We start from the raw sequence: 24,176 nt of genomic DNA, 5'->3' as shown, positions 1-24,176 counted from the left end.
TGCTGATTTCATTTACTAGTTCTAGAAGTTTTCTGGTGGAATTTTTTGGGACTTCTAAGTATAGAATCATATTGTTGGCAAATAGTGCTAATATGAGTTATTTTCTTATATCTATCCCTTTAGTTTCTTTTATCTGTCTACTTGCTCTGGCCAGTGTTTCAATAACTATGTTAAACAGAAGTGGTGAAAGAGGGCATACCTGTCTTGTTCCAGTTTTTAGAGAAAATGATTTCAATTTTTCTCCATTTAGAATGATGTTGACTTTGGGCTTAGCATAGATAGCTTTTACAACATTGAGATATGTTCCTGTTATTCCCAGTTTTTCTAATGTTTTGAACATGAAGGGGTGCTGTAGTTTCTTAAATGCTTTTTCTGAATCTATTGAGATGATCATATGGTTCTTATATTAAAGTATATTGATTTGATGAATTACATTTATTGATTTCCATATGTTGAATCAACCTTGCATCCCTAGAATGAACCCCACTTGATCATTGTGCAGTATCTTTTTGATTAAATTTTTAATTTGATTTGCCAGAATTTTATTGGGAAATTTTGCACATCTTTTCATTTAAGATATTGGTCTAAAGTTTTCTTTCTTTGATGTGTCTTTGCCTGGTTTTGGAATCAGGATGATATTGGCCTCATAGAATGAGTTTGGAAATGCTTTTCTTTTTTGCTATTTCATGAAATAACTTGAAGAGTATTGATATTACTTCTTCTCTGAAGGTTTTGTAGAACTCAGTTACGTATCTATCTGGTCCTGGGGTTTTCTTGGTTGATAGGCTTCTGATGGTGTCTTCTATTTCATTGCTTGAAACTGATCTGTTTAAATTGTATGTAGCATTCTGATTTAATTTGGACAAATCATAGAACTCAAGTAATTTATGGATGCCTTAGATATTTTCTATTTTATTGAAATACAAGTTTTCAAAATAATTTCTAATTATCTTCTGTTTTTCTGTAGTGTCTGTTGTGATATTTTATTTTTATCACATATGTTAGTTATTTGAGTTTTCTCTCTCCTTCTCTTTGTTATTATGGCTAAGGATTTGTCAATTTTATTTATTTCTTCAAAGAACCAACTTCTGTTATGTCAATTTTTTGTTATGTCAAAATTATTTATTTTGTCTCCATTTCATTGATTTCAGCTCAGATTTTAATTATGTCTTGACTTCTACTGCTTTTGGTGTTGATTTCTTCTTCTTTTTCTAGGACTTTGGGATGTAATGTTAAGTCCTTTATTTGTTGACTTTTTCTTCTTTTAAGGAATGAACTCCATGCAATGAATTTTCCTCTTACTACTGGGTTCATAGTGTCCCAGAGATTTTGATATGTTGTATCTGTTATCTCATCTGCCTCTAAGAATTTTTAATCTCCTCCTTGATATCTTTTGCAACCTGTTATTCATTCAGGAGTATATTATTCAGTCTCCAAGTGTTGGAGTAACTATTAATTTTTTATTTTAGCATTGATTTGTGCTTTCATTCCATTATGAGCTCATAGAATTAGGGTTAGTATCTCTACTTCTTTGTATTTGCTAAGAGTTACTTTGTGGCATAATACATGGTCTATTTTAGAAAAGAATCCATGTGCTGCTGAGAAGAAAGTGTATACACTTGTTGAAGGATGAAATATTCTATATATGTTAGTTAAGTCTAAGTTATTGATTGTATTATTGAGTTCTAGAGTTACTTTGTTTAGCTTTTATTTGGAAGATCTATCCAGTCGTGAAAGAGGTGTGTTAAAGTCACCCAGAATTATTGTGTTGTGATCTATTTGACTCTTGAACTTGAGAAGAGTTTGTTTGATGAACATGAGTGCTTCATTGTATGGGGCATATATACTTATAATTGTTATGTCTTGTTGGTGTATTGTTCTGTTGTGCAGCATGAAATGTCATCCCTTGTCCCTTTTGATTAACTTTAGCTTGAAGTCTATTTTATTTAATATAAGGATGAAATCCCTTGCTTGCTTCCACAGTCCCTGTGAGGTGTATGATTTTTTCCAGCCTTCCACCTTAAGTCTGTGGATGTCTTTTCCTATGATATAAGTCTCTTGGAGGCAGTATATGGTTGGCTCTTTTAAAAAAATCCAATATGCCAGTCTATGTCTTTGGATTGGTGAGTTTAGGTCATTAACATTCAGGGTTATTATTTCAGATTATTTGCATTTCCAGCCATTTTTGTTTATTTTTTATATTTAACTTGGTTTCTCCTTTGATTAGTTTTTTCCTTTAGTGTAATACCTTCCTCTGCTGATTTTCATTCCGTCTTCATGGAATATTTTGCCAAGGCTGTTCTGTAGTGCAGACTTTCTACTTGTAAATTTTTTTAACTTTTGTTTATCATGGAAGTTTTGAATCTAAAGCTTAATTTTTTTTTTTGATATAAGATTCTTGATTGGCATCCTTTTTTTTTCCCCAGAGCTGGGTTTATGCTGTTCCAGGATCTTCTAGCTTTCAGGGTCTGGGTTGAAAGCTGTGCAGATATCCTAATTCATTTCCCCCTCTAAATAATCTGATTCCTTTCTCTTGTGGCTTTTAAAATTCTCTCCTTATTCTCTGTGCTAGGCATTTTTGTTATAATGTGACTTGGTGTGGATCTGTTGTGATTTTGTACATTTGGCATTCTGTAAGCCCCTTGTATTTGGTTTTCCAATTCATTCTTCATGTTTGGAAAATTTTCTGATATTATTTCATTGAACAGATTGTTCATGACTTTGATTTTGAGCTCTTTGCTTTCTTCTATCCCAATAACTCTTAAATTTTGGTCTTTGTATGCTATCCTGTAAATCTTGAATGTTCTGTTCATTATTTCTTACCATCTTCACTGTGGTGTGTGTGTGTGTGTGTGTGTGTGTGTGTGTGTATAAAACCTCTATCTCCCTATTGAAATAATCATTTGCTTCTTGTACTTGCTTATGCAGCTCTTTATCTAAATGATCTTTTGCTGCCTGTATTTCCTCTCTTATATTATTCTTCATTTTACAGAACATTTTCATTATGTATATCCTGACTCCTTCTCTGTAATTTCTTCTGCTATGCTGGCCATGGATTCTAATAATGTAGTATCCTGATTTGTTTTGGGCACTTTCTTCCCTTGTTTTTTCATGTTGTATCTGAGGCATTAGTATTTTATTCTATAGGCTTATAGTGCCCCTGGAGGATTCAAATACCTCTTCTTTGAGGGGAAGAACAATGTTAACAGGTCCCAATACATACAATATACATATAACCTTACACCAAATAGTTGCTATTAAGATGTTTACAGTTTGGTTACAATATACAGAAATGGCGAATTCAATTATTATCTACAATATAAACAGCAGGTTTGCAAAAGGATTTTCTGATTATAGACAAAGAACCAGGGGTGTGGTGTAGGATGATATGCTGAGGAGAAAGGAGGTGAGGCTACAGAGTTATTATATCATAGGAAGTGTCAAGGGGAATCTATAAAAAAGGTTAGTAACAGGAGAACAAAGAGGAAGTAATTTGGGTGAGTGGGAACACAGAGGAGTACATAAAAAACCACACATGAATATTAAGAAAAATAAAAAATGCAAAAATTATAAAAATAGGAGAAAAAGGATATATGACACAACTGTGATATACTATTCAGACATCCTAGTCCTCAGTATCCTAATTCATACAAAATACTTGGTTTCACAATGTTGGGGATGTGTGGGTAGGAGGATAGAGAAGGAGAAAAGAAAAAAATCTTAAAATAACAAATAGGGATTGTTTTAGTTGGAGATTAGTATATTTCCTCTTCACTTCTCATCCAGTAGATGGGGTTGTCTGTTGTTAGCTAGTATCTCTGCCCTCATGGTGGTGAAGGTTATCAGGGTGGGAGGGTTGTTCTTGGGTACAGGCCACCTGAAAGTTGCATACAATACCTGCCTGTCCCTGATGGGAAACTGCACTTCAAGGATCTCCTTTGGGGCCCACCTGTGTGATGTGGGCACCTGGTCTTATCTCCTTATCTCACTTGTAGACCTCACAGTTCCTGGTCTCTAAATCAGTCTCTAAACTGTATCTCACACACCCTCTCCCTTACTACTTCCTAATCAGCGACCTTTTGTATGTTGTGCTCAGTGGGATGCATACCTGTCACAGAGAGTTATTTTGTACTGGGCAGTCACTGTGCCAGGTTAGTGGCTGCCAGGAGAGGGTGGTGTTGGTATTAGAAACTATGGGTACTTGGCTAGCCCATTTTCTGAACTGAGAGTTTTCCTAACCAAAGATAGTGATGAAGTTGACCCAAGATAGAGGTGGTTTCCTTCAGCAATGGGGTGTTGGGTTAGGTGTCAGGAGCCAGGCAATGGTGTTGGGCAATGTGTTCAGAGATGAGCTCTGTGGCTTGCAGAGTTGTGACTCTCAACTGTCTTCAGAACCTGTATAATGTCCTCAGGTCCAGGCAGGCTGCCATATGTGAGGGGCTAAGGCAGTGGCTGCAGAGTCCCAAGATGGAGGTGACTAGGGAGCCGTGCATTGGTAGATGAGGGTCCACATGGGAGTGGCTGCCAGAATTCCTGAGTGTGGGTAGCAGCTGGTGTCCTGCTGGAAATGGCATCCTGGAATTCTGCATGAGTGGGTGGCCCAGAGTTCTGCATGGGTGCTAATACCAGTCGTCCTGTTCTGGCACTTGGAAGTCCTGCGTGGGTGAGTAGTCAGAGTTTCTGCTCTGATGCTGAGGCCTGGATCCCTGAGTGGGCACAGCAGCTCTTATTTCTGCATGTGAGCAACTATATGTGGAGGGGTTCTATCTCATGCAGAGAAGCAGTACTCCAACTACTTGAGTCCCAGGTCATGGAGCAACACAGAATCCTGCCTCCCTCTGGCCTGCCATCTTGGATGCCCTCTCCAGAAACTCATTTTCTGAAAGATCAACATATTATTCTCAACCAAAGTCCTAGAGAACAGATATTCTGTCAACTGGCTTAAAGGCAAATTAATGAGTTTACATTCTTTTTTTAATATTTTTTTTTGGTTGTAACTGGACACAATATCTTTATTTTATTTATTTATTTTTATGTGGTGCTGAAGATCGGACCCAGGGCCTTCCACGTACTAGGCAAGCACTCTACAGCTGAGTCCCAATCCCAGGCCCCTCCCTACATTCTTAAAGGCATCAATATATTGAGACCTTACTCAAGCCTTATATTTAATAGAATTACAGTGTTGCTTATAGTAAGTTCCACACAGTTCAAAAAGAAAATAAAAGTTAGTGACTAAACACTGAGACAGGGTTACTGTAAGTGTTAATGAATTAACCCTTGATAATGAAAGATTCCCCCATTCAGAATAAGAGAGAGTGACTGTGTCAATAACAAGAGAAAGAGAGCAGAAGGAAGCAGAGGGCAATGAGAAGAGAGATAGGAATGTGATTATGATAAGTAGTAATAGTAGCAGGTTTTATTAATTACATAAAAAAGATTTGAACACAGGTCAATATCAGAAACACTGTCTTATTTATTATATAAAACAATGCTTCCTCAAATGACTTGCTTTTCCAGTAATGATTAGATTCTCAGACAATTTCTGTATTGTTTAAGCAGGCATAACACTTTTGTCAAATGACAAAAAGCCAAATATATCAATACTCTTAAAAATGCAAATAGTCATGCACCTCACAGTATATCAATGGAAATTATTCAAACAGAAAAAGTCCAATGAATGTAATGTGTGTTCATTAAAGTTACTTATAGAATACATATTGGAAAAAAGTTGAATGTCACACATTAAGGAAAGATTTTAAAACTTATTCCAGTATATACCAAATCATTACAATTATTTTATTTATTTATTGCATTTTATTTTTATTTCTTCTTTTTGGTATCAAGGAGTGAACTCAGAGGAACTCAACCATTGAACCACATCCCCAGCTATTTTGTATTTTATTGAGAGACAGGGTCTTGTGGAGTTACTTAGAGCCTTGCCATTGCTGAGGCTGGCTTTGAACTTGAGATCCTCTGCCTCAGCCTCCTGAGCTGCTGAGATTATAGGCATGCACCACCCCACCTGCCACAATTACTGTGCAAATAAATGCTTAACTACATTAATTCACAACGTAAGTTTAGCTGGAAACCAAAAGGGAAACTATTGAATATAATAATATCACTATTTTGTGAGAAGAAAAAAATACAAAAAAATTTCAATTTTTCACTTATATTTTATATGTGTATGTATCTGTTCATGTAGTTACATGAACACACAAAAAAGACCACAATGATGAAGAAAGCTCTGGGTTCAATCTCTAGCATCGCAAAAAAAAAAAAAAAAAAAAAAAATTAAAAAAGAGAGAGAGACCACAATGAAAGTATTCAAATTTTAAACCAAGGAAATCTGTGCATGAACCAAAGATCATCTAGGAGAATCTTTTTACATATATTTTCATGTTTTTCTGAATTTTTATATGATAAACATTTTTCCTTTAAAAATAATGTTGCATAATGACAGTCATTTGTCTATTTCAGGGATTAATTTTTTATAGGGTATATTTATAAAATAGTAGTAGAAAATTTTTGTACAGCACACATATGAAGAACATTTGAGCTGTGAGAAAATAGATTGAATATATTGCTTAACATGTTGTTCTATCTTATTGCAATCACAAAATAACTGGATATGTCACAAGGTCCAAGGAGTAGTGCAGTGACTGCTACATTAAAACTCATTTTATCAATTTATCTATATCAGTGCTTTGGAAAATTTATTTTATTTTTTCCTTTTTCCAGAAGAGTTGGTGCAAAACAAGATTAGGAATAGAACATGTGCTTTTTAGTTTGGAAGAATTTGGTCATTCTTTTACAGAGAGAATCATGAAAATAATATATTTAAAATGGAATGAAAAAGGATGAGTTTATGATTATGGTTTGAACAAGATATTCAAAAAACTTTTGATGGGACAGTATTCCTATATATAAAGAAATTAATTGCATAACTTGTTATGGAGTAGGAACCACTAAAACTCTACTTCTTAAACATTCTAGACAAACATATATTTCCTACAAATTTTTCATAATGTGAGTGAACTACTCAACAACTTGGCCAGTTCAATAAAAGGTCCAGAGGAACACCCACCAGGGTGCAACAATTCCCATTGGTCATATGAGGTGGTGATAAGGGTTCTTCACAACTACTTACACACAGTTCATTCTTGTGAAACTTCAATATCATTAACAAATTTCAGGGCAAAACATGATACTTATAAACAACCCAAATATATGATCACTCAGATATATGTATCATTCTAATGCAGTGAAAATGCTGATTGTGGATCAATATAGTTCTGAAATGAACAAGTAGAGAACTGTTAGGATTCTTAGAATTATGTAGAAAAAACTCCAAACCACACTATTTATCTTCTGAATGTCAGTGATTTTTAACCTTCAGTTTTTATGGAATGTTACAGAGGAAAGCATTGGGAAACTCTCACAAATTATAAAGTGAGAAATGAAGTATTATAGACATAATAAATATAAACATGTAAAACAATCCCAGTTATAAGTAACTTTTGTTCAGTGCTCACTAGGAGAGAAATAAGTACTAATAATTTCAAATTAAAAAATTATCCAGATAACCTGCCTAAAATAAACCTAAGTTATTTACTAGAAATGTAACAATGAGAATTGAAGACAAGTAAAGTTCTAGCTATAGTGTCTAACCAAAAAATTGACCTTAGTAATGAGTAAAGTTATGAGTTAAGAATCAACATATAATAATTTCGAACATCACCTTTCAAATTACTGTTTAATGGCTCTAGGTCATTCTTCATGACACATAGACAAAAGCACACACAGGGAGACATATTATAAAGTAAGCCTAGTAAAACTTTTAGGTCATAATGCACATCTCTTTCCAAAGAAACTGAGTGTTTGGGTCAATTTAAGAATGGCCATTGACACCAAATTTCTAATAATACATGATTTTTCTCCTCTTAGTTTATATATCAATCATTTCTAGTGTTTTCTGTTTGTCTTTTTTTCCAAAATTTTTGTTGGTGCATTATAATTGTACTTAATGATTGGATTTTATGTTACATATTCATATATTTACACATTATAACAATACAATTTGGCCAACATAACTTCCCAGAAATTCCCATTTTACTCCACCTCCCTCCCATTGGTCCCTTTCTCAATAGATCTCCCTTTGATTTTCATGAGATCCATCCCAACTTTCTTTTTTTTTTTCCTCTCTAGCTTTCACATATGAGAGAAAACATACAACTTTGAACTTAGGAGTTTAGTTCTTTTTGCTAAATAAAACTCCATTGTGTATATATACCACATTTTCTTTATTCAGTCATCCATTGGCAGACACTTACACTAGTTCCATAGTTTGCCCATTATGAATTACACTGTTAGAAAATGGGTATGCATGTATCACTGTAATAAGATGACTTTAATTATTTAGGATAAATACTGAGAAGTGGTATACCTGGGTGATATGATGGTTCTATGCTTACTCTTTTGATGAATCTCTCCATATTGATTTCCATGGTGTTTGTAGTAATTTACGATGCCTTCTCCAACTGTGAAAAACTACTCCTTTTTCTCCATATCCTCTCCAGCATTTATTATTCTTTTTATCCTTGATGACAACTATTTTGACTAGTATATGATGAAATCTCAGTATAGTTTTGATTTTTCTAATTGCTAATGATATTAAACATTTTATCATATTTTTGTTGACTATTTATATTTAATCTTCTGCAAAGCATCTGTTTAATTTATTTTCCCACTTATTAATTGGGTTGTTTGATTTTTTAGTGTAAAGTTTTTTAAATTCTTTATATATTCTAGATATTAATCCTTTGTAAATGGTAGATAGCAAATATTTTCTTTTATTCCATAAGATCTCTCTTCACAAATCTTATTGTTTCCTTTGGTGTGCAGAAACTATTTAATTTGATGCCTTCCCACTTGTTTTCTGACCTTTAGGGGTCTTATTTGATAAAGTCATTGTATGTGCCTATATGCTGGAAAGTTGACCCTATGTTTTCTTCTAGGAGTTGTATTGTATTTACTCTAATTGTATTTCTAGGTCTTTGATTAATTTTAAGTTGGTTTTTGTGCAGGATGAGAGATAAGGGACTAGATTAATTCTTCTGCAGTTTTGCAGTATTTCCATCATCATTTATTAAAAAGGCAATCTTTACTCCGATGTATGTTTTTCGCACCATTGTCAAGGATCAGATGACTGTACATGTATGGGATTTTCTCTGTCTTCTATTCTGTACTACAAATCAATGTGTCTGGTTTTACGCCAGTAACAAGCAGTTTTTGTTAGTATAAAAGTGGTATGCCTGGGTGATATGATGGCTCCATGCTCTGTAGTATAATTTGAAGACAGATGTTCTGAGGCCTCCAGGATTGCTTTTTGAATTTAGATTTGCATTCACTATTCTGGTATTTGAGTTTTCCAAATGAATTTTAGGAGTGTTTATTCTAATACTGTGAAGGACATCATTGGTATTTTCATTGAATCTGTATATAGCTTTGAATAGTTGGCAATTTTAACAATATCAATTCTACGTATCCATGAACATGGGAGGCCTTTACATATTCTTGTGTGTCTTCTTTAATTTCTTTATTTGTAGATGTCTTTCAACTCTCTTGATAGATTTATTCTCAGGGGTTTTTAGTGTGTTTGTTTTGTATTGAGGATATTGTAAATGGAATTATTCTCCTGAATTTTGTCTCTGAAGATTCATTGTTGGTTTATAGGAAAGCTATTAATTTTGTATGTTGATTTGTAATCAGCTATTTTTGTCAGATTTGTTTATTAGCTCTAGTTTTTTGGTGGAGTCCTTTGGATATTCTATGTATAGAATTATATCAATTACAAATTATTCAATATAATTATAGTTATATTCATATAACTATTCAATATAATTACAAAGGGATATTTATTAATTCACTTATTTCTTTCCTACTTTTCTCTCTCATATTTATTTCTCTTTTCTAATTGCTCTTCTATTGGTTTTGGAATTGGTTTGTTCTTCTTTTTCAAGAACCTTGAAATGAATAACTTTTTTATGTGGAATCATTATGATTTTTTTTTATACAGGCACTCAGCTATAACTTTCCTCTTTAAACTCCCTTCATACTAATCCAGAGGTTCTCACATGTTGTATTACTACTCTCATTTGAGTCTAAGAATATTTAAATTTCTCTCTTGATTTCTTCTATAATCTAATTGTTTTGGTTGTTTGTTTAATTCAAGACAGTAGTTTTAATCTCCATATATTTACATAGTTTTAGTATGATTCTGTCATGTTGATTTTCCATTTTATTCATTATGTTCTGATAGGATATAATAAATTATATCAATTGTTCTGCATTTGAGGAGAGTTGCTTTGTCATCTTAAATATGGCCTATTTTAGAGATGGTTCCATGAGATGATAAGAAGAAAGTGTATTATTAATATGATGTTGAATAAAACAGTCTATAGATATCTTTAAGTCCATTTGACTCATAATATTTTTCAGTAAAAAGTCTTTACTGATTTTACATTTGAATGACCTTGATAAACAAACTGTATTGAAAATCACCCAGTATTTATGTCTATCAGAGGCTTCAACTTGAGTAGTGTCTCCTTTATGTAATTAGTTAGACCCATGTTTGTGACTTAAATATTTATAATTGCTATATCTCCTTGTTAAATTATATCCTTTACCAATAGGAAGTGACCATATCCATTGCTTCTGATTAATTTTGATTTGAAGTCTTCTTTGTCAGATATGAGATTAGTTAATCCTGATTATTTTGTGTTTCCCTTTGCATTATGTATCATTTTTATCCTTTGCTTCAGCCTGTGTCTGCTTTTATCTGTAAGGTGCATATTTTACAAACAACATATCATTGGATCTTTTATTATAATCCATTCTGACAGACTGTATGTTTAAATTGGAGAATTGAGACCATTTATATTCAATTTAATAACAAAAGGATATTTATTAATTTGTGTCATTTTGATTTATTTATGTTTAATTTGGTCCTGTTCTCATTTGCTTAGTTACTTTTCAAATCAGATTTGTTTATTTTTGAACTCTGGGGTTTGTTTTTTATTTCTTCCATAAGAATCATTTTATTAAATATGCTCTGTATTGCTGGTTTAGTTGTTTTGAATTCTTTTACTTTTTATCTTTTTTATCTAGGAAAGATTATATTTCAATTTGATTTTGAAGAATAGCTTTGTTATATATAGCAGTCTTGGTTGACAGTTATTTTCTTTTAGGACTTTAAACTTATTGTTCCAAGATCTCTTGGTTTTTAGAGTTTGTGATAAGATATGAGAAATGATTCTGATTGTCTTGCCTCTAAACATGACCTGACAATTTTCTCTTAAGGATTTTAAAATTCTATTTTTGTTCTGTATGTTAGGCATTTTAATTATAATGTGCTCTTTTTTGATCCTGTGTATTTGGGGTCCATATCTGGATATATCCCTCTGTATCTGGATATCTGTCTCATTCTCAAGGTTTGGAAAATTATTTATTATTATTTCCCTTACAGGCTATCAATTTCTCTTAGCCTTCCTCTCACAACCCTCCTCAATTCCAATGGTTCTTACATTTAATCTCTTAATGTTGTCCTAACATTCTTATATATTCTGATCATGGTTACTTATTTTCTTTACTTTAAAACTGTCTGAATGTTCAAGGATGACCACTTTTTCTTTTATATCTGAGATTCTGTTCTCAGTATTGTCTACTGTTTTATACAGATTTTCAACTGGACATTTTCTTTGATTTATTTTGTCTTTCATTTCCATGATTCATGTTTGATTCTCTTTCAATATTTCTATCTCATTTAATTTTTTATTTATATTCTGTAGTAACTTCCTTAGTTTAATCAATTGTTTTTCTATGATCTTTAGGAATTCATTGATCATTTTTATAATGAGTTTTTTAACTCTTCATCTGATATTTTATATATTACAATAACTTTGGGGTCAGTTGTTGGTAAATTATGAACTCTATGTGGTTTAATCTTGTTTTTACATATTTCTTTTTTTACATAGTTTACATATTTCTTGTAGACTTGTGTTGGGTTTTATACATCTATTAGGGGGAAATATCTCTTCCACTCTATATAGAGCATTGTCTTTACTTTCCAAAGTGTCCTAGAATGATTTTGATTTCGAACCACTTGTAGGTGTGGTATTCACAGCCTTTGCATTAATTCTCTCTGTTTTTGCTGTGGCAATGGATTTCCATAGGTAGAAGATATGAGCCCACCCCCAGCAGTTTCTAATTAAGGTCTTATCAATAGTGTGTATTTTAATCTTTGCATTAAAGTATAAGAAGAGACTGAGTGCCATTAATTTGTATGTGGAACAAGGTGAACTATATTTTGGTTGAATTTATTTTAGCTGGAGACTTCTCCACCCTGTGAACTTGTAGTAACACTATAGATTTCCAGTTACTCACAGAATAGGGGGAAACAAACAATAGGAACAAAACAAGCAATATACAGCATTAAAATAAATATTTGGATTCTATTATGGCTTCTATAACATCAATTGCTTAAAAAAATAAAAAAATAAATGGTGAGATCATCAATTGCCAATAACAACAACAACAACAATAAAGTGTATAACCATACTAGATCTGGCATTAAATCAAGAAACAGGTATCAACAATGTCATCCACGTAAGTAATAATTTCAAGAGTGTTAATGGTGGGAGCAGGAGATATATAAACCAGTTCATTCTGAAAGATGGTAAAAATGCAGTTAATTAAGAGGAAATGAAGTGTGATAGGAAGGAAGAAAAAGGGTTTGCAATTTTCAAAAGTGAATAGAGAGAATGTTGTAGAAATGTCGCAGATGACAGTTATGAGGATGGAGGAGAAAATAGGAGGAAAAAAGTAAAGGAAGAGAGAAAGAGAAAATAGACTCTGGCTATCAGCAGGAGAATAAAAGAGAGAAAGAGAAACAAACAAATAAAAACAATGAAAATGAAACAAATATATACAGATCAAAAAATCCTAACCCTCAAAAGACAAGGCAAAGAAAAATAACTACATTTAAAAAAATACTAAGAAAAAAATGTATATAAATATATGTCCATGAATCAAAGAGCACTGAAAGAACACACACACACACACGCAGAGAGAGAGAGAGAGAGAGAGAGAGAGGGAGAGAGAGAATAAGAAAATGTAAAAATATTATTAATGATAAATGAAAGAATTGTTTCCACTGAAGTGGTCAAAACAGTCAGCAAAATGGATGATCACCAACTAGGCCCAACTGTCTTTCTTTCATTTCTTCTTAAGCTATGTAAGGAGAGCCAGAGCAAAGAATGGGTTTTGTTATCCCCTTTCTCCTTTGTTTCTCTCTGAGCTACCAGTTGGAGTGGCCTAAGACTAAAGCTGTTTTAAATAAGTCTCAGCTTCCCTTCTTACCGGTATGACATAGGATAAAATGGGAAGAACTATCAGTTGGAGCTTTGCCTGCACAGACAGATCTATGCACACCAGGATTGGTTGCTTCAGTGTTCTATGAGGGGAATTCTGATGAAGGAGGCTTAGGTCTAATCACCTTTGTTGGGTGTCTGTTCTGAAAAGAGTAGATGGACACACACCGAGGGCCTGGCACTTGCTGATCTCTGTAAGAAATCTGAATCTCAGTAGCCTCCCAAGAATTCTATTCATTTGGCCATGTTAAGGTGCTATTTCAAAATCCCAAATGAAACCCTTTGTGTCTTTGAAGAAAAGACACAGGATTTATTCTGGTCAGGGCCAAGAGAGAAGAAAGCAGATAGTCCTACATCCCAAGACACTGAACACTGGTGCAGAGGGGACAGCTTAAAAACAGAAAACCACAAAGAATGGGGGTGGGAGAGGCAAGTAATAGGACACAATTCATAAAGTGGAAAGCACCAAGTTCTCAGAATCGGCACCTTTTTATACATAATCAGGAAGCAAGCTTGCATTAGTTCCAGAGTTGAAATACATTGTAGTCAGTGTGCAAGTGGGTGAGGATAGAGATTTCAGCTCTGTGTGAGTGGGCTCATGCAGAAAGGGGGACAAGTTCTGCACAGGGTGAGATGTCTGAGAAAAATGCACTCAGCCTGATTTAATTTTCAAATTAGCCCATAACAGAAGGCGAGGTGATCCTCCACACATTCTGAGGGCCCCCAGCACAGCTTTCCTGGGCTTAGTCCCTGCGTGTTTCCACACCTGCATTTTCAGATTCTCTACCCACTGAAGTGGTCACATGAACCACCAGTCTCAAAGGAAAAGTAAGTTGTGCTCCCATTTTGCTTTTGTGACTTGATTCCCCTGGAGTAAAATCTTCTCTGTGCCTGTTTTACTCACATTTAGCTAGGTACACACTAGGCCACACACAGTAGGCATTGCAGCATTGTTTGCTCTGATCTCCCAGTTCTAGCAGCAGCTGAAGTATGGCCATTTCAAGATCACTGCACCTCATCTCTCCCCAGCGAGTAAAGAAACGTAATTTTTCAATTATCAGTGCACAGTGCAGCCTCTGGATCAGCTAAGTTCAGGTTGCTTTTCTGACCTCAGCTTTTTTTATATCAAATATGTCCACTGTATTTCTCTCTGTGTTTTTCTTTCTACCGAGAGCAAACACCATTAGTACTACTACAGCCACTTCCACAAACACTTTGGTTCCAATATAGTCTTCTTTGATTAATGAATACAAACTTCTGAGTCTCTGAGGTTCTCTGATTATACAATCTTGAATTTTAGTGAAATCCTCCTTTCACCCATCTCACTAAGAAGCAGTATTCTCCCTGTTTGTATTTTGATCCTTGAAGGACTTAGGAATACAGCCTTCCTCTAATCTGCCCTCTTAAATCCCCTCCCTTTTGAACTTTTTTGATGGAGCAAATGTTTTATTCACAGGAAATGGAAGAATTTGTACAGAGTTCTGGAGAAAATGGTATCGTGGTATTTTCTCTGGGGTCGATGGTTTCTAACATGCCAGAAGAGAAAGCTAATATAATTGCATTTGCCCTTGCACAGATTCCACAAAAGGTAAGAAAAAGGTGCCCTCTTAGTGAAACAACTATGTAAAAGTCTGTTTGATTAATGAAGCATCCTTTGTGAAACATAACCTATCATAATAATATAATTCATCTCAGAAACCATGTTTTAAACAAAAATATGTGTGGTAATTTTAAACAGTAGAAAGTGTTTAATTCATGTTAACATTAACATTATGATCATAAAGAATATATTTTAAAAGTCTGTTATGAAATTTTCATTGTAAGGGTATCACACCATTTACACAGATACCACATTCTTCCCTGCCACTTCTTCCTTTTCCTTGCAGGATTCCTGAGGGCACCATATACATAGCAAATGTTATCAGAAAGCTATAAAAAGTTAACTCATAACTGGACCACCAATATTAATATTAAGCAGGTATTGAAAAAGGCTAAATTTTATCATGATTCTAGATATCCTATGCAATACCTTGTTCTTTTCTTACCCTTATTTAAGAAGAAGCTTCTTGGAATCATATTCTACCTCATCTCTGGCTCAGAGCATTGGAATCTGCCAAACATGTGCTGAACCTCTGAAACTATGAGTTCAAAATACCCCCATAAAAAAGCATATTCTTTAATGAACTGAGTTTTGAAGAGAAAGGCTAACCAGAGTTGAACAAGCCTGAAACCCTGACTCCATATTCACAATATGTCACATTATTTGTAGAAAAAGGAAAAAAAAAAAAAAACAGGTTGCACTAACGGACAAGATCCTGATAATTTTTGAAGAAGGAAAATATTAAAGAAAGTGTAGAAATTTGTTCCTTCCCTCAAAGTGGACCCTTATGAAATGTGCCCCAAAGGATTTTGCTTCTAAAATATCAGATTAACACATTCAAAGGAGAAAGAAGACACTATCAGGAAGAGTCAAGCAGAAGCAAGCCTAGCATGGGGTGGAATTCAGGAGATGCAGCTCCATAAAATGCTTTAATACCACATTTTCTACATACAGAATACTCTTGTGGTCTTTGTGTGTTTGCCGTATAGTTTGTAGTTTTCTATCTGATATAGTCTTCTCCTAATCACTCAAGTGTTTTTCTTTTCTGCAGAACTAAAGTTACTTTGCTATTCTCATTGCATATAGAAGTTAAACACGTAGAAATTATACTCCAGTTCATGAATTCTGCTTTCAATTTCCAAAGTCAGCTCCTTGTTTTGGTTCTAGGCATAAAAATATCTTGAATCTGTATGAGATTACCACCAAGACTTTGTAGTACATCATTAAATAACAAACAGTTTTTAAAAATCTAGGGACATCAAAATTTTGCACTTTATTTCAAAACCCATGTAATTATTTACAAGTTGCTAATAAATTTTTCCTTTTAAAACTTAAAGAATTTCCAAATCCACCAATATTGATAAAAGCGTAGGTTAAATTGATAAAGTGTGGGTTACAGTTCACATGTGCCAGTGAAATGATTCTTGTAGTTAGTGTTTAGTAAAATGCCATTTAAAACAATTTAGCTGTAATTCCTAGTTAGAATTCATTTATTTCTCACAGGTAGCTGACTGTATTGTTTTGCTTTTGTGTATTAAAAAGACAAAATGCCAAACTGAAATAAGTACCTTAAAGAACTAATGAATATATATAATATACAATCTATGTCACTCAAAAGAAATAAACATGATGATATTAATTTTGAAAAATGAAAGCTAGGGTAGAATACATTAAACAAAAAAATATGGAATTTAAATTTAAATTTTAGGAATTCTCATTGTTTAAAATTGTTTGTATTCATTTTGTTATGTGTAAAATATTGAACCAGATGATCTCTTAAATTTTTAGAATTCAAACATACTCTAATCTTTAAATCATAGAATAAGGTACTTTGTTTACCAAACAGGTCATATGGAGATTTAATGGCAAGAAGCCAGATAAATTAGGACCCAACACTCAGATATACGAATGGATCCCCCAGAATGACCTTCTTGGTAAGACTCTGAGATAACTCCTGAAAACATGAGTACAGTCAATATGGATGCTCACAGTTCAACAGAAAACATTTAGTGAATACTTGTTACTGTAAAAAAAAAATGAACAAAATGTTCAACATTTTTTTTAAAAGAGAGAGAGAGAGAGAGAGAGAGAGAGAGAGATTTTTAATATTTATTTTTCAATTTTCGATGGACACAACATCTTTATTTTATTTTTATGTGGTGCTGAGGATCGAACCTAGTGCCCCGAACATGCCAGGCGCTTAAGCCACATCCCCAGCCCCTCAACTTTTTTTTTTTTTAATTATTTTCCAGACCCAGGGATGGTTTGGAAAAGCAAAGTAAAAAAGATGCAGTTTTATTATACACAGTCATTATATACAGAATCCAAGTTATCTTTATTTATGATGCAATTACCTTTGCAAGAATTTTTCAGTTTCTGGATTGTCTCTCTGTCTTGTTTTATATCTGTTTTTAAAATATATTTTAGTTGTAGATGGACATAATACCTTTATTTATTTTTTATGCTGCGGATTGAACCCAGTGGTTCACATTTACAAGGTGAGCACTCTACCACTGAGTCACAACCCCAGCCCCTTATTTTATAACTTTCACTCATTCTTTCCCTTCTTGCAGGAATATTTCAAATACCACTTGAATATAACCTCCAGGTTGTTTTTGTTGTTGTTTTAGTTCTTTTTTTATTTAACAGCTATTCTTTCATTCTCTATAGAAATGAAAGCACAATCTTCATTATGAAGTAATGACACATTTCATAATGAAGTGTGGTCTCTCTTTTCTCTGATTTCAGTACCATCATCATTCTACTTCCTGCTGCTTTGGACATGCTACATAGCAAACTTAGTGACTTCAGTTTTTGGGGGGTTTTTTAATGAGAAAATGTGCTAACATGTCCTTCATGACTATATTTTTCATTAGTACATGTTGATTCCTTTACTCAAAACAAGTTCTATTTTTTTACCACCTATAATCTTGTGTTCAATTATCAAGTTGCAAGTCATATATTCCCTCTTTCCTGTAGTTTTCATTTATTACCCCAGTAGACATAGGTGCTTGTTCCTCTAAGATATGAAAAAAATAATTCAGTGCAGGTTAATAATTCAAGATTATAATAATCTGTTATCTAAAATACACTGCTCCTTCTAATGTCTTATAATACACATTTCTCATTTCATTTCTAAGATTTTTAATTAATATTTTTTCTGACATTGACTCAATCCTAGGTCATCCAAAAACAAAAGCTTTTATAACTCATGGTGGAGCCAATGGCATCTATGAGGCAATCTACCATGGGATCCCTATGGTGGGAATTCCCTTGTTTGGAGATCAAGCTGACAACATTGCTCATATGAAGGCCAAGGGAGCAGCTATTAGGTTGGACTACAGAACACTGTCAAGTGCTGATCTTCTCAAGGCCTTGAGGATGGTTATTAATGACCCTTTGTAAGTACAACTTTGACATTGGGTGGGTAGTATTCATAGAAGGATTGTCTTCTCATCAATGAGTATAAGTTTTATCCCGTTTCGAGGATGGTATTTTTGAAAGAATTTAAAAGATTTAATCCATGTTAAATCTCATTTATTTCCAACCAGTTTAATCAGTACCATTTCAGATTTGTAGACAACTTCAGATATAAGTATGCATTCACAGTAATTTATCAATTCATCAGTTTATGGACATTTTTGTTGTTTTCAATTTTGATTATTATGAACAATGTGTACAATTTTGTACGAACATAAGTATTCATTTCTTCTGGTAATTACTAGTAGAACTGCTGGGTCATATGGTAATTTTATGTGTACTAAGACCTTCAAAACTGTTTTACAAACTAGTTGCAAAATTTTTTGCAACATCCAAGCAACCTTTTTTTGCCAATTACTGGGAGTTTATTATGGAGTAGATCTGAATATACATTTAATCTTCACAATAATTCTATGATTTATTATTATTATCCCGTCTATCGGCTGAAGAATGAGTCTCAGAAAGGTTAAAAAAGTTGTCCAAGGTCACAGAGCAAAGGACTTATCTGGATTTTCATATGCACCCAGTCTGTGAGGACCCAAAGCCCAGGTATTTCTCACTGAGCTTTGGGTCACCCAGGAATCTAGGGGGTGAAGGTCCTGTAGTGAAGTTGCTCTACCTCAGAAATGAGGCCTTAGAGCCGGAGCCGATTCTGAGTTCGAACCTAAGTAACCTCGTTTTCTCTGCCTCTTGGCAGGGTCCTTAATTCTTTTGAGACTCTTTCCCCAGTTGTATAACAAAGGTAAAAAAGAAAAAAAAAAAAAAATCATGCCTTTCTCTTAGGATCATTGTGGGCACCAAGGGGCGCAGTAGAGCCCGGTGTTGCGCACACAGTGAGCACCTAGAACTGGAAGTCACTGGCATCTGTGAGACCTTGGATCACCCCTGCAAAGCAGAGCCCCACGAGGGCAGCGGTCAGACTCGTACGCTCCCCACTTCTCGCCTCCCAATCGGAACCTTTCGGGCTGAGTTCAGTTGAAAATGAACCTGTGGCCTTGAAAGCCATGTTTGAGTTGCTCCAAAACCGGCCAGGGGACGAGACTTGACCCTAAACCCAATATCCCTGCATCCTTTGCCACCAATTATTGTTATTTGGCTTCCTGATGATAGACATTCTGACTGGGCTGAGATGGAATCTAAGTGTAGTATTATTTTGCATTGGTTAAAGATGTTGAACATTTTTTAAAATATATTGTATTAGTCAGATTTTGTTGCTGTGACAAAAATACATGACAGGGAGAACCTAACTTAGACAAGGAAAACTTTATTTTGGATCATGGTTTTAGAAGTTCAGTCCACAATCAGCCAACTTCATTACTGTAGGCCTGAGATGAGGTTGAAAATCACAGCTGAACAGCATGGCAGAGGAAAGCTGCTCAGCTCATGGCAATCGGGAATCAGAGAGAGGGAGTGACAGGGATTCAGGGACAAAATATAATTCCCAAGTTCACACTCCTAGTGATCTACTTCTTCCAGCTACATACTGGCTACAGTTATCACTAAGTAATACATTCACTTCCATTCAAATGTGTTAGTCCACTGATGAGACTTTATCTCACTTTGAACATTCCTGTGATGTCACATGAGCAATGGGGGGGGGTTATCTATATTCAAACCATAACATGTCTGTTCAGCTCATTTACCTATTTATTGATTGGTTTACTTGGAGAATATTATGGTATTAAGCCTTTTGAGTTCCTGCCTTTTGATTTCCTTATACATTTGGAATATTAATCCTATCTGAAGAGGAGAGGGCAAATACTTATCCTATTCTGTAGGCTGCTTCTACACTGTGATGATTATTTTATTCATTATGCAGAAGCATTTTAACTTGGTGCAGTCCCATTTGTTGATGCTTCCTGTAACTTTCAGAATTATAGGAGTTCTATTTGAAAAGTTATTGCCTCTGCCTATGTCATGAAGTATTTCTTCATGTAGTTTCAGTGTTTTAGTTCTCATACTTAGGTCATTGATCCATTTTGTGTTTATTCTTGTACAGGGTCAGAGTTAGGGATCAACTTGCAGTCTTCTACATATGGCTCTTCAGTTTTACCAGCACCATTTTGAGAAAAGGCTATCATTTCTCCAGCATACATTTTTTGCATCTTTCTCAAGAATCAGATGGTTATAACACCATGGGTTTATTTCTTGGGTCTCTATTGTATTCCATTGGTGTAATATTGTAATTTTATAATTACAATATTATTTTTATTACTATGGCTCTCTAGGCAATATGAAATTGGATATTGCTATACTTCTAGTATTTTTCCTTTTGCTCAAAATATTTTTTGGCTATTCAGAGTATTTTGTACTTCCATATGGATTTTATGATTGTTTTTCTTAGTTCTGTGAAGACTTCCATTTATATTTTGACAGGAATTTTATCAAATCACTAGATTGGTTTCAGTCAGATGGCCATTTCAACAGTATTCGTTCTGCTGATTCATGAACCAAAGAAGTCTTTTCATATTATAGTATCTTCATTCATCCATATTCCATAATTTTTATTTAGAAGATTTTCACCTCCATATTAGGTTTACTCCTAGTGATTTGTCTTTGGAACTATTGCTAAAGAAATTTCTTTTCTGATTTCTTTCTCAATGAGTTTGCTGTTTATGTATTAGACAAGTTATTGAGTTTGGTGTGGTGATTTGTATCCTATTTATTTTCTGAATTTGTGTTTCATCATCAGATCTAAGTCTTCTAGTGGATTCTTTAGGATCTTCTAAATGGCAGATCATATCACGTGCAAACCCTATGTCATTGATCCAACTAGTGGGTACATTGGTGTCTTCACTTCATATACCTTCATGTTAATTATGATATTTCCAGGTGATCACTTAGGATATGTGTATTTATCTTCTATTGTTGGGGGGCTTATTAGAGAAAATATAATGTGTTGTAAAAGAGAAATGTATTTAAAACAATGAAAATAATAGAAAAATGCCTAGGGCTGCTATGCTAATATGGTCAGGAAAAGCACCTCTGAGGGGTGACATGAGGGCCAAGACCTCAACCATGAAATATAAGCAGGCCTTGTGGGGTTGTAGGAAAGGATGCTCAAGGAAAAGCCAGACAAGATTAAAAGTATGAAGGTGCCAAGTGGAGAACACATTTGGTGACACTGGGGAAGAGGAAGAATGCACATGAGCCTAAACTATTAAAAACTATAAATGAAACCACAATAGATTATCCCACTCCTCAGTATATATCCAAAAGATCTGAAATCAGTATACTATAGAAATTCAACCACATCAATCTTTATAGCAGCACAGTTCATATTAAACAAGTTATAAAACCAATGTAGGTGCCCTTCAACAAATGAATGGATAAAAAAATGTGATATATATTCATAATGGAGTATTAGTTATAAAGGATGACATTTTGGCATTAGCTAGTAAAGAGATGGAACAAGAGACTGTCATGCCAAGTGAAATGAGTCAGTCTCAAAAACTCAAAGGTCAAAAGTTTTCCCTTATAAACACAAGTTATCCAAAATACCATGGAATGGGACAGGGAGGAGAAAGGAATAAAAGAAAAAGGTGAAGAGAGAATTTTATCAAAATAGAGGAAAAATCAATCGAATAAACAAAGGGGATTGAGGACAAGGAATGAGGGAAAGGAAAAGGGAAGAAGAATGGAATGAATCTGACCAAATTTTCATATGTATATACCTGAATATAATACAGTGAATCCCAATATCAAGTATATACAAAAAAACACTTATTAAAAAAACTAAATTAAAGAAAGATCAGTGGAATAGAAAGAGTGAAGTAAAGAGAGGGTATGAGGAGGGGAGTGTTCTGGGGGCTGAGTTAGAGAAAATTATATTCCATTTCTTTGCAATTATATAAAAATATATTCTAATGTTATATATATTTTTTAAAAAGCATTAACAATAAAATAAAGAAGACACATATACCTAGACAGAATAAGCAATCGAAAATTATATCAGAAAACATGGCCAGTGTCTAACCCATTAGAATCCACTAGTACAAGAACAGACTTGGATTTTATTTCACTTGTGATGAGAAGGCAAATGAAAATTTTGAGCAGACAACTTCATAATTAGATGTGTATATTTTAAAAATATCATTCTAGCTACCAGTTGGAAAAGAGACAATAGAAGGTAGAAATGAAGAGGAGAAACAGAGAATGGTTAGGAAGCATTGGAGCAACATGATATGATTCCTCTTTAAAAGCTTCAAGGTAATCTTTCACAAAGCGTATGCCTTCTCTCTCACTTATTAGACTCAGAATTACTTATAATTATTTCCTCTGATGGAAAGAATTTTCCTCACCTCTCTGAAATTCCATAGGGACTTTTGAGATATTTATACATCAGAACATTCCAATTTAAACCAAACATAATATGGATGGTGATAAAAGCAAAAATATACCATATACAGGGCAAGTCTCTGATATTTATTTTAAATCATCCATATGGCACTTGTGATAAACTTTCATTGACTTCATGTGCTGAGACAGATTAACTTACTTTCAATGTTGATCCTTTTATGTTTCACCTTTAGATATAAAGAGAATGCTATGAAGTTATCAAGAATTCAACATGATCAGCCAGTGAAACCTCTGGATCGAGCTGTCTTCTGGATTGAGTTTGTCATGCGCCACAAAGGAGCTAAACACCTGCGGGTTGCTGCCCATGACCTCTCCTGGTTCCAGTACTACTCTTTGGATGTGATTGGGTTCCTACTGGCCTGTGTGGCAACTGGGATATTCATCATCAGTAAATGCTGTCTGTTTTGTTTCCAGATGTTTTTTAAATCTGGAAAGAAGAAAAAAAGGGAGTAATTGTACCTAGGCCTGAAGCTGGGAATCCTAAAAGGTGGCTCCTCCTGTTAACTTCCACAGGAGGAGGCTATATTGCCAGGTTTCTACCTATGCTAACAACTTTTCACAGATCACTTTGTCAAATCAAATTTTGTCTTCATAAAATTCACTCCCTGTGTAAAATACAGAAGTATTTCAGCTCAAGGAACAACTATTAGAGAAAATAAAATTAAACCGAAAGTTTATATTGCTATTTATGATTCTAGTTTTGTAGTTTATTCTCTGAATAAAGCGTACACTAATTATAGTGTTGTGACAAGATTTGCCCTTCCATTTCTTTTTTTTTTTTTTTTTGAGACTGGTAATGTTGTTTGCCTTTCACTGTACATCCAGCCTCAGCATCCCTTCTTTCCTAAAAGATGTAGGAAGGCAAAGTCATTTGTCAGTGGCTTTAGAAATGTAATGATGCCTACCTTGGTTTCTATTATCAAATTGGAAAACATTTGGTGTCATGAGATCACTCACTTTTGCTCTTAGTCCTTTAAAAAATTTCACCTAGATGGTCTAAGTTTCATTTCTGCTTTGATTATACATATATATAGTCTCAGTTTTTTTAATTTTCACTCTCCCCCATCCCATCCAGAACCTCTTCTAGTTCCTGTACATATTTTTGGATGTGGTTGGGTTCCTGCAGGCCTGTGTGGCAACTGTGCTATTCATCACAATTAAATGTTATCTGCTTTGTTTCCCTTTTCTGAAACATTAATATTAACACTGCAAAATTCAATATCTATGATGAAATATATGACTTATGTTATTAAATTTCCATCACTGTGCATTGTAGATTCACACAATTTTTATGATGTAAATTTGGATTT

General features: G+C 34.1%; 1 protein-coding gene across 3 annotated transcripts in view; it reads left to right on the top strand.

Moving 5' to 3' along the window:
* LOC113176223 (UDP-glucuronosyltransferase 2B17-like) overlaps positions 1–23,319 on the top strand; it is a 28,865-nt gene extending 5,546 nt beyond the window's left edge. For 2 of the 3 annotated variants that reach the window (XM_026380653.1, XM_026380652.2), the window contains exons 3-6: positions 14,884–15,015; positions 16,874–16,961; positions 18,209–18,428; positions 23,040–23,319. In XM_026380653.1, the coding sequence (XP_026236438.1) occupies positions 14,884–15,015; positions 16,874–16,961; positions 18,209–18,428; positions 23,040–23,319 (720 nt within the window). The remainder of the gene's footprint in view (positions 1–14,883; positions 15,016–16,873; positions 16,962–18,208; positions 18,429–23,039) is intronic. The other variant, XM_026380656.2, reaches the window with a different exon arrangement.
* Positions 23,320–24,176: the final 857 nt, after the last annotated feature.

The sequence above is a fragment of the Urocitellus parryii genome, chromosome 10, assembly GCF_045843805.1.
Source record: "Urocitellus parryii isolate mUroPar1 chromosome 10, mUroPar1.hap1, whole genome shotgun sequence".
Lineage (NCBI taxonomy): Eukaryota > Metazoa > Chordata > Mammalia > Rodentia > Sciuridae > Urocitellus > Urocitellus parryii.
This window is presented reverse-complemented; position numbering and strand designations above follow the sequence as displayed.